The sequence below is a fragment of the Mastomys coucha genome, unplaced genomic scaffold (genome assembly GCF_008632895.1).
Source record: "Mastomys coucha isolate ucsf_1 unplaced genomic scaffold, UCSF_Mcou_1 pScaffold3, whole genome shotgun sequence".
Classification (NCBI taxonomy): Eukaryota; Metazoa; Chordata; class Mammalia; order Rodentia; family Muridae; genus Mastomys; species Mastomys coucha.
The window spans coordinates 6,525,311-6,537,220 of record NW_022196909.1 but is presented as its reverse complement, the minus strand read 5'-3'; the positions used below and the strand labels follow the sequence as shown (position 1 = coordinate 6,537,220).

Sequence of the window (11,910 nt, the reverse complement as noted above, 5' to 3'; positions counted from 1 at the left end):
AACTTAGAAATCTGCCTGCCTCTGCCTCCCAAGTGCTGGGATTAAAGGCATGTGCCACCACTGCCCGGAGACTTCTTACTTTCAGTCATAAGTTATAACTAGAAAACCAGCCCTTCAGCTGGAGGTTTCAGAGGCAGAAGCCAGGGACACTGGGGCCCTACCAATAAGCAAGTAAGCAAGCAAGGCTGACAGGGCATGCTAGCAGTTAAGGACTTAATACTTCAGGTCCAACTTCAGGTAATATTTAAAACAAAACATTCTAATAAATCTTATTTCCCATCTAGAAATTAAATAATTTTCCTACTCTCTTGGCCCCAAAAGATCAGGTGTGAACAGCTTTCAGTTAAGACCCTGTGCTAAAACAACTTTTAAAATGACATTTTCTTTTTCAACAGGAAGAAAATCTGCATCCCTTTCCCCCGAACTCCCCTCTGTGTGTGTGTGTGTGTGTGTGTGTGTTTCTGTTTTGAAAGCAGGGTCTCACTTTGTACCCCAAGTTGGCCTAGAACTCACTATGTGGACCATGCTGGCTCAACAACCCTTTGCCTGAGCCTTTCAGTACTGAGGTTTCAGGGGTAAGCCACCATGCTCCTCTTCTGAAGTGTAAACCACAGTAGCTTATGCTGAAGCAGCCCGACCCCACACATGGAGACTACTACCCAGGGCAGAGTCCTCACAACGTCAGTGTGGTGCTGAATAACAAAACAGATGAAAGGAACCCGGCCTTGAATACAAGAAAACAAATAGGGTTTACGATAAACCAAACCTAAAGGCATTTTATTCCTGGTAAATCCTAGAATCAGATGGGAGGAAAGGCTAAAGACAAAGGCATCCTTAGTGTCCTTAACTGGTGGTACAGATGCAATTTCCTGTCTTAGCACGGAGAGCATTATCTGGTGTTATCACGTCACTAGGACTTACACTCGTGTGAGGCACCTTGGCCTCACTGCTTCCTGTGTCTATGTGGCTACTAGCTCCTCCCAGTGAGAGCACATCTTCTCAGGATGGCTCTGTCCTGAGTATTCTTCATTTTGTCCAAGTAGGACACTTGCTTGTGGCATGTGTTTCTTACCTACTGTGGTCACTATGGATAACATTTCTTTAGGGAGCCTCAGGCCTCCCCCTTTCTCTCCTTGGGGTGTTATGATAAACAAGACTAGAAATCATCCTTTCATTTAATGCTAGAAATGTAACATCTAATTTTTATATAAGACCCTGGAGCTAAGAACTATTTAACTCTAAAAGGATTTGTTAAAACTCAATTTCCCATTTCACAAAATATATTCACATCAAAAAGGAGAAAATTCAGGGGTGAACCTGATAATCCGATGGCATAACGGGCCCGCCTGAGTTTGCACCCGAAGGCCCGATCCGGGGCTTCTTGTTTGGAGGCACCTGATTCAGTCCAGAGTCCTGGCTGTGCTGCAGCCCCGCTCCAGTGCCCCCAGCCCCGGCAGTGGCTCCCCCTGCAGTTCCATTGGTTTGGGCACTGCTCTGCTGTGGTGGAGGAGCCTGTGGGGGGGCTGCTGCCTGCTGTGGGGGTGCTGCAGGCTGCTGATGTGGGTTCTGCTGCTGCGGCTGGTTCTTTTAAGGAGAAGAAAGATTGGAGATTTTACTGTGAAGCCAGCCAAACGGGAAGTTCCTGTCAATGCTTGATGTGCACATGTGACTCACCAGTGGCACACCTGGGGTACACAGCCTGGTTGCAAATGTGTAACCAGTGACACACCTGGGGTACACAGCCTGGTTGCACAGGTGACTGGTGGCACACCTGGGGTACATAGCCTGGTTGCACAGGTGACTGGTGACACACTTGGGGGTACACAGCCTAGATGCACATGTGACTGGTGACACACCTGGGGTACATAGCCTGGCTGCACACGTGTGACTGGAATGACTGAGATGGGTAAACACCAAAACACATCATTCCCAAAGCATAACACAGCAAGCCCAGGATAATAATGCTCCCTGAGGTTCACTGAAACTGTGCAGCAATGGGTGTATGTGTGTGGGGGGGTTGCTATAAGATACACAGGGGAATACCTCACCCTCCTAAAGCAACTAAAAGCCCTTCTTCCGGTCAGAACTCTAGAAAAGAATGCTGGGGAGTGGCTAATAGATTCTTTTAACATAAAGGACTGGGGGGGGCATCCTGCAGAAGCACAGAGGGTGGGGCTGGCACTGCAGGAACAAAATGAGGAAGAACTGGGAATAGAATGGGCTACTAAAACAAAACAGGAAGTTCAGTTTGAACCTCAGTACACGCTTCAAGTGTACACCCAGTTAGCTTCTGCTGCTCTTGCTTCCTGAAAGCCAGTGTTGCATGAAGCTTGTACCTTGTCACCTTTCTCTTCTGGTTCATCTTCATTAAGGAATTCTCTTTTGGGGTATGGAATCTGGCAGCCAGCAAACACACTAAAACCATTTAAAGAAATTCATATCAGTACCTGAAGTCTGTAACTCCATCACCTACTTTAAAAGTTCACTGTTTCTTTCCTTCTTTTTCTTTTTTTTTTCCCCTGAGACAGGGTTTCTCTGTATAGCTCCTGGAACTCACTCTGTAGCCCAGGCTGGCCTTGAACTCAGAAATCTGCCTGCCTCTGCCTCCCAAGTGCTGGGATAAAGGTGTGCGGCACCACTGCCCGGCTACTCTTTCTTAACTTACACCTTATTCCTTACTGTGGCTGGTGTTTGCTGGACACTTTCCAACCAACTTCTACTAAGCAATGAGGAAGGAGCAAGTCACCATTTGCCCTTCCTGCTGACTGCTGCTAGCGAGCTCTGTCCACACTGCCTCTTTAGGACCAATCTAAACTTACATGTGTAAGATAGAGAGCTCTGTCCACACTGCCTCTTTAGGACCAATCTAAACTTACATGTGTAAGATAGAGAGCTCTGTCCACACTGCTTCTTTAGGACCAATCTAAACTGACTTTCTGTCTGCTTCAACATGAAAATTAATTTCTCCTGCAGAAAAACAAGTACATTTCTACTATATAGGGCCTGAGTGCATGCCTGGCAAGGGGAGAAGGGAGGGGGGTCCAGGCATCAAGCTCCATTCCCCTTTGGTCAATCTCTGACCTTGCTGCATGGCATCTGAGTCACACCTGTTCTGTCTGGCTTTCATCTGTGAAACTGGCATGGCTCCTCTGAGGAGACTTTCCCTGCAGGCAAGTGCTCCCTCTCTGGCTCTCAGAGCACCCAGCACCTTTGACTTGGAGCAAAGACCGTGGAGGGGGATGGATACGTACTCTAACGTTGGCAGGGGGTCTTCCTGGAAGTAAGGGTCCTGCAGAGCCTGCTCTGAGGTGATTCTCTTGGTTGGATCCATGGTGAGGAGTTTCTGAAGCTGGAACAACAAATAAGAAATGTGACATTTGAAAAGATTGCTGACATGCCAACTACCTGACGTTTGTGTAAATGGCTAACATGATTAACAACAGATACATCTCTTACACATCTGTGCACACACGTGTGCATGGTTCATACAGTCTGCTCTTCTATGGGTTCCAGGGTCTGTGGATCACCAGGTTGTCAAGGCTTGTCAGCATTTTCCCTGACCACTGAGCCACCTAGCCAGCCCTCACTTCACCTTGTACTGTACACCTAGCACTATACACATACATATACACATATACATAGTCATAAAATTACCAATAAAGCCCCTTAAAATTCCTTCTTTTTTCTGATATAAATCATTTAGTAAATTAAGACTAGTAGTCAAGAAGATTCCTCAATGGATTAAGATTTCTTTTCTCAAGTATCCAACAGTTCGTTCGTTCGTTCATTCATTCATTCATTCATTCTTTCTTTCCTTTCAAAAGAAACACTGGCAATCCCACAGTGAGCAGATGTGTGAGCAGATGTGTGAGCAGATGTGTGTGTGCGTCTGAGGCCTCAGTCTGGGACGGCCACCTACCAGGAGGAACACTTTGCTGTCGGGCTTGACCTTGTGTTTCTCCATGTACTTGATGAGGCTGCTGTTGGCATACCTGTAGGAGGACACAAGCGCATGGTGAGAGAGAGAAACACGTGTGATTCACATTGCAAAAGGAGAGCTCTTCAGGCAAGCCTCTTTCTGTCTCTGTGCAGACACTTGCTCACTCCTGACAGCAGGGTTTCAGTCTGCAGTCTCTTTAGATATGGTTATGCAGCACCTTCAGAGCTCTGCTCTGACACAGATCACATCTCCAGATGGCTTGCAGTTTCTCCTCTTGCAGTACCAGAGATCATGAGTAGCTCATGCAGGTCACAAGTACTCTATAGCCGGACATCATCTCCCTACCTTTTTCCCTTTTTATTTTGAGACAGGTCTCACTAAATTGTGCACACTGGCCTTGAACCACTCTCCCATCTTAGCCTCCTGAGCAGCTAGGGTCCCAGGCCTTTGTCACCAAGCCCAATGTTAAGAGATACATGAGTATCAGGACACAGGAGAATATTCTTCTTAGCACTTTTGTAACAGGAAAACAAGCAAACAAACAAAAAAGACCCCATCGACACCCAAACCTATAAACAACCAAATATCCACCCCCTGAAGAAACACAACAGTACATCAATTGTTAATATTATTTAAATGTAAATGGCTTCAAAATATAAAAATAAAACCCATTGTTAGTGATAATTTCCCTTTCCAGTCTTTTATACTTTATATTTGAAGCAGAATTGGTGTCTCTTAAGAGTGTTTAAATATGGTGGGAGGTGAGGGGTGGTGCCCAGCACTCGGGAGACAGAGGTAGGTAGATCTCTAAGTTCTAGGAATTGAAGTTATAGATGGCTTCGAGCCACCATGTGGGTGCTGGGAACCTAACTGGGGTCCTCTGCAAAAGCAGCAAGTGCTTGTGACTGCTGAGTCACCTCTCCAACCATGTTTAGTTTTGAGATGGGACTTTGCTGAATTGCCCATTTCAGCATCTTAGGTGTCTGGGACAACAGGATATATGTCACAGCACCCAATTAGTTCAGTTACACTTGTACCAAGCTCAAGAACACGCGTTCTCACAGAGGGACAGAAGCACAGGTGTCTGCTCTCCTGTACCCCGGACAATACTTAGGTGCGTATCAGAGAACGGATGGATGGACAAGGGAGGCAGTGGGTTTGGTAACAGGAAGAAGCTGGACAGTTTACAGAGAAATCAAGTTTCTCTATCAGCCTTAGATCTCTGTCCAGTCAACTGTTTTTCCTGAGTTAACACAGGATGCTAGGTTGTTATTATATATAAAGCCTGAATCTGCCCTGCTGCATTTAATTGTACAACTACAACTGTAGGATTTTTTTCTTAGTATGAACACTAAGATGAACTGTTTATCTTTTGAATTATCCTGTTCTAGGATCTGAAGAGTTTCCAAAGTGACATAAACTTGCTAAGTATTTATCAAATTGCATTTATTTGAACATTTAGCTTTGAAAAATAAGCATAACTATCTCTTTCACGTACATTCTTCCTCTCTCCTGGCTCGCTGAGGATTAAATCTGAACACTGTCCAGTGAGCTGCATGACTCCCTCAGCCTCACCTTGCTTTCTAGTGAGCTCCCTGGAACTGACACCTTAGAATAATTGCGAAACACCCGTCTTCTTAGCAATTCATGTGCAAAGTATTCTGGGAGTTCTTTCTCTCTGACATGGTGAAGCAGGTTAATGCTCTTTTACTTTTGAGATACTACTTTATCCGAAATAGCAATCTGCTGAGCTGTTTTCAATATATTTGCTTTAGTGGTTTCTCTGTTGTTTCTTTCTTTCTTTCTTTCTTTCTTTCTTTTTTAGATTTTTGAGACAGGGTTTCTCTGTGTAGCCCTGGCTGTCCTGGAACTCACTCTGTAGACCAGGCTGGCCTTGAACACAGAAATCCATCTGCCTCTGCCTCTCAAGTGCTGGGATTAAAGACATGCGCCAACACTGCCCGGCTCTCTTTTTTTTTAATTAATTTATTTATTATATATAAGTACACTATAGCTGTCTTCAGACCCCCAGAGGAGGGCATCCGATCTCATTACAGGTGGTTGTGAGCCACCCATGTGGTTGCTGGGATTTGAACTCAGGACCTTTGGAAGAACAGTCAGTGCTCTTAACCACTGAGCCATCTCTCTAGCCCTTTCTTTGTTGTTTCTTTTGTCATTTTTTGTCATTCTTTTGTCTTTTGACACAGGATCTCATTATGTAGCCCTGGCTGGCCTGAATCTCCACTCTGTAGACTAGGCTAGCCTAGTCTTCTTCAAGTTGTGTACCATTATGCCCAGACTGTACTTATCTGTTTGAAGGCCTCACTCTGTGGAAGGCTGAATTGGGACTGCATCTCTCATCCTCTCAAGTGTTCAGACTTCCCCATGAGCTGTTACTGTGCAGGGTCCCGTTCAGTGACCTTTCTGTGCTCTATCAGACCCACTGCAGAAGTCAGTGGACAATCATCATACCTGCTGGGCCCTGTCTCAATCATTTGTTACAGGGGCAAGGGTGGGCACTGGTCCAAGCTCTTTTCTTTTTTGCTTTGCTGGGGACTGAAACAGAACCCTGTATATGCTAGGTTAGCACTCCATTAAGCTATAGTACATCAGCTATGCAGTACATTAGAAGAAGTTAGTTTTAAATTAATGAGCATACAGTATGTGCTAAGCCACAGGGAGAAATGTAGTGGTGTATGGATGACTCATAAAGCAGCAGCACAGGATGCAAGGGTACAAAGGGAGTGATGTAACCCACCCCTGGAGTGTCAAGGAGCTGAGCCTAAAGAGTTAAGTACAAAGAGCGCACAACAATCAGTACGATGACTAGGAAAACATGTATGTAAAATTCCAGAGGTCAGAGAAAGCCAAAGGTATGTGGGGTGCTTGAAATCTATAATGTCTCGGCTACGAAACATGAAATGGGGGTGGGGGGGTCAAGAGAGAATCTGGTGATACAGAAGTCAAGGTTTGGCAACAACCATGGAACGGAAAGCAATGAGAACTTATGACATGACAAAAATAGTGTGTTCATTTTGCTGTACTTATTTACTGAGACTTATTACTTTACTTATTTTGCTTATATAGGCACGGCTAGCCTGGTATTCAGTATTTCATAGCCCAGACTGGCCTCAAACTCATTGGGTTTACCTGGTATGCCACCATGCCTAATTTCTTCAAATTTGCTTTTTCCAACACTGCAACATGGGAAAAGCTGGAATGAAGAACAGGGACAAGGGCGCAAGAAAAAGGCCACTGCAGGGCTATAATGACAGCCTGCTGGTGCTCTAACTATACTTGGCAAGGCTGATGGGTACAAACTGAGTCAAAGCATTTCTAGAAGAACTAAGTAGATCTGCTACTCGTTTGGCTCCAGCGAGGGAAGGTAAGTGAAATGACAAGAGTGAGACAGCAAGGTCTCACGTCTGTGTCATGTGTCTGTCTGCATCACGGGTCTCAGGCTTGAACAATTAGGAGAATCATGGAGTCATTTCCTTGAACCTGAAAACACAGCACACAGGCTCAAAAGGACAGACAGGGGTCCTATTTCAGGCTGAGAGTCCATGGCAGTTTAATAAGTGAGTCTGAAATCCAAGGGAAGGCTGAGTAAGATATACGAGTTAGACAGCTCTAACCCAAAAATTGAAATCCAAAGCATTTTTAGAATCTAAAAAACCCCTCAATTCTAAAATATTTTCAAGGCCAAAATTTGACTACACTTTAAAAAAGATATATATTTTTGTGTGCACACACATTTCCATTTGCACATATCACACAATATGCATGTGGGCTGGGCGGTGGTGGCGCATGCCTTTAATCCCAGCACTTGGGAGGCAGAGGCAGGTGGATTTCTGAGCTCGAGGCCAGCCTGGTCTACCGAGTGAGTTCCAGGACAGCCAGGGCTATACAAAGAAACCCTGTCTCAAAAAACCAAAAAACCAAACCAAAACAAAAAAACCCCACAATATGTATGTGGAGCTGGAGAAGAAGTCACATCCAGCTTCCCACACTCAGGTCTCTGATCTTGAGCTGCAACTGTTTCTACCAGAGCCACATTCCCTGGCCTGGGTAAAGATGTAAACTGCACAAACTAGAAATGATTCATCAGCTTCACTGACAGTGAATATGGCAATCAAAACTGTGGTTTGCCAGGAAAAATGTGCAGTGGCAAGGAGCTCAGGCCAAAGTCTGAGATGTGTGTTATTCCAAAGGCAGAGGTAAGGGTTCCTACTGAAGGCTGTGTGGACGAGAAGCCAGAAACGAATGGGGCTGCACTCTCATTTCTACCAGCCATCTTGGACTGAAATTTTCCTGGTACTCTGAAGTGATCTTGGTCATCAACTTGACTGCACTCCTGAGAGCAATCTTTTTTTCCTATCATTGTTAGTTTTTAACGTGTGTGGGTGTTCTGTACCACATGTACACAATGCCTGCAGAGGCCAAGAAGATGGAGATCCTGATCTAGAGTTACAGAAGGTGGTCAACTGCTGTGTACGTACTAAACCTGGGTCCCCTGCAAGAGCAGGGAGTGCCTTCATCTGCTCAACCATCTCTCCAGTCTCCCTCTCCTTTTTATTTTTTTAAATTATTTTCTGTGTGTGGGAGTTTTGGCTGCATGTGTATCTGAGTACCACGCTGACGGAGTGCCTGTTGGAGGCCTGAAGAAGGTGTAGGATCCATGGGAACTGGAGTTACACACAACTGTGAGCCAGCACGGAGCTGAGGGATGTGAAGGATTTTCTTTTATTGGATTATTTGAAGCAGGAAGACCCACCCTAACTGCGAGCAGCACCTCTCTGTGGACATTCCAGATGCAAGACACGAAGGAAGAGAACTGCTTTTTAGCTGCTTGCCTCACTCTTGCTGGTACGTCTACTTATCCTTGTTGCTGTGATGTTTCTTCATCACCATAAAAACCAACTTTTTTGAATGCCAATGTAGACTGGAGACTGGCAGCTGTGCTGGGACATCCACGGATTGAACATTACCAGCTCTCCAGTATAAGACAACCATTGCTGAGCAAACTAGATGTCACCCTATTCGCCAACACGCACGCATCCATCCATGTACACTTGCACACACACTGTCAGCTCTCTTCCTTTAACGAATCCTGACTAATGAAGCCCTTTGTATACCCTTTCATCTGTATCGTCATGCATGTCTGCAGGAGTCTGTTCTACTCGGACCCTGGACCGCGTCGCGTGGTCCTCCTTGCCACCATCCTTCCTGCTTTCTCACTACAGCATCTCAGTCACTGACCATTACCCAGACAGGAATAAAACAAAGGCTGTAGGATTGAACTAAAGCCTCTATCATGTTAAAACTGTAACTTTTTATTATATGTTGGCTGTTTGGGACAAAGTTTCTCTCTGTGTATCCCTAGCGGTCCTGGAACTTGCTCTGTAAACCAGGCTAGCATGGAACTCAAGAGATCTGCCTGTCTTTGTTTCCTGACTGCTGGGATTAAAGGTGTGTGCCACTAGGCCTGGCCTCTGTTTTTAAATATTACAGCTGTAAATTAGGTATATATGTTAAAATCATTTAGAAAATATTCTTTAAATCACAGGCATAACACATCAACTAACATCTGAGTCTCTGGTTTAAATCTATATACTTTTTTTAAAAAAAAAATGTGAATTTTCCTAGGGAAGCTACAACCTGTAATTAACATGTCTAAGTATTTGTATCACTCACTACAACATCCATGCTGAGACCTAATCTCTGGCATGTGTCAACAGGGAGGCCTTCCAGGAGTTTGTAATGAAAGGAAGGGTCTGTGTCCACAAATGGTCCTGATGTCTAAACAGATGAGGGTCTGCAGAGTTCCCAGCCTGTGCCTCCTACCATGAGACAGCACAGCAGCGAGAGCAGACACCTGCCGGCACATGCACCCAGGGCTTGCAGCGAGAGCAGACACCTGCCAGCACAAGCACCCAGGGCTTGCAGCGAGAGCAGACACCTGCCGGCACATGCACCCAGGGCTTGCAGCGAGAGCAGACACCTGCTGGCACATGCACCCAGGGCTTGCAGCGAGAGCAGACACCTGCCGGCACATGCACCCAGGGCTTGCTTGCAGCGAGAGCAGACACCTGCTGGCACATGTACCCAGGGCTTGTAGCGAGAGCAGACACCTGCCGGCACATGCACCCAGAGCTTGCTTGCAGCGAGAGCAGACACCTGCTGGCACATGCACCCAGGGCTTGCAGCGAGAGCAGACACCTGCTGGCACATGCACCCAGGGCTCCCAGGCTCTGGAAGTGGAAGAGACTATCTTCTGTTGTTCATCAACTACTCGGTCTCAGAGTTTTGTTTCTGTGTTTCCCAGCATTCAAGGGCTAAGACAATCTGGAATCACTTACGTTGTTCTTCGGAAGTCCTTCTGAAGTGTTGGGTACTCTGGCATTTTTCTAATATCTTCCCAGTCTTTATCTTAAAAAAAAAAAAAAAAAATTAAAAAAAGTTGTTTTTTTTTAATAGAAATCATTTTATTAAAGGTCTCCTAATTTTTTAATTTAAAAATAAACAAAAATCAAACTTTATGCATGCGTTTACAAAGAAACACTTTTGAAATGTAATTCAAAATAGCATTTTGAAAAGGGCAACACACTACCTGCAGGAAACCCCATGACACTAAATATTCGATCTAGCTGATCATGATGAAAAGGATTGCTTGTTTTTATGTCCTCCTGACGACAGTGAAAAATGGGTTCTGAAGTCAGGAGCTCAGCAAAGATGCAGCCGATAGCCCAGATGTCTATGAAAGAAGACACAGCCGATTACACAAATGTGTCAATTTCCTTAGTTACAACTCCTGGATACAACTGCAACATACAAAGAAAAATACATCTCAGTAAAGCAATATGTAAAATATAATAAGCATGTTAAGGAAGCCAACAGAAGCTGGGAGGTACTTCCCTTGGTAAGAGCTTGCCTGGAGTGAAGGTCTTAGGCTCACTCCAGCACCACGAAACCACAGGCCATGACATCACACACCTGCAATCTTAGCACTTGGGAAGTAGAAGTTATAAATCAGATGATATAAATCAGTTATATCAAAAGTTCAAAGCCAGACTGAGATATAAGAGACCCCTCTTTAAATAAACAAAAACAAGACTTACACAGAGACAACAAGATGGCTAAAGGTGTTTGCCATGCAAATCTAGAACTTGAATTTAACCCCAGGAGCTCACATAAGGTATAAGAGGAAAACTAACTCCTCTGCCCTCCACACGTCTGTGTGGTGTGTGTGTGCGCACATGTGCATGCACTTGCACCCGTACACCTTAATGACAAATCAATAACGTATGTAACATGGGATGGTTATATCATCATATAACAGATTGGACGCCAAATAAAATAAATGCTTACTTATAAATTTCCTGGTAGAGACAGGCTTAGGAAAAAAATAAACTTGACAAACAATCGATTCTTTCTAGGTGGAAGTCTGAAAGAACTTACATTATAGGCTCTATGCCTAAGTGAGTTAACTTTTGAGATACACATTTATATTTGTCTGTTTTGAGAAATATTATTTAGTAAGAATAAAAGTAGGTGATATTGCTAGGAATATAGCAAAATGTAGGAGGAAAAAGTATAGCACAATGCCAAACACATCCTGAAGATAAACTAAATAAGCAAGTGGTTTAATTATATTCATTAACTACAACAAACGTCAGTATGCCCTGTTGTAAACCACACTGCCAACAGAAAGCCACATTGGAATGTCTCTCCCCTGACCACTCAGGTGCTTCCCTGCGCCGACATCAGCCTCTGGATAATGGGGAATGGCTTTCAGCTGCCACTGTGTGCCATACCATCACCTGTCATCATAGCAGGCTATAAACACAATCTAATTTTCCTTGATGACACAGCCAAGGTATCATCTCATCAATGTCCATAGTGCCATATACTAACACGCCATCTCATCAATGTCCACAGAACCATATACTAACACGCCATCATCACCAATG

General features: G+C 44.6%; 1 protein-coding gene across 4 annotated transcripts in view; it reads right to left on the bottom strand.

Moving 5' to 3' along the window:
- Positions 1-11,910, bottom strand: part of Cdk19 (cyclin dependent kinase 19) — a 155,919-nt gene that overhangs the window by 4,762 nt on the left and 139,247 nt on the right. For all 4 annotated transcript variants that reach the window (XM_031348460.1, XM_031348462.1, XM_031348461.1 and 1 more), the window contains 6 exons: positions 10,551-10,694; positions 10,300-10,369; positions 3,920-3,992; positions 3,252-3,349; positions 2,337-2,415; positions 1,318-1,584 (listed from right to left, as the gene is read on the bottom strand). In XM_031348460.1, the coding sequence (XP_031204320.1) occupies positions 1,318-1,584; positions 2,337-2,415; positions 3,252-3,349; positions 3,920-3,992; positions 10,300-10,369; positions 10,551-10,694 (731 nt within the window). The remainder of the gene's footprint in view (positions 1-1,317; positions 1,585-2,336; positions 2,416-3,251; positions 3,350-3,919; positions 3,993-10,299; positions 10,370-10,550; positions 10,695-11,910) is intronic.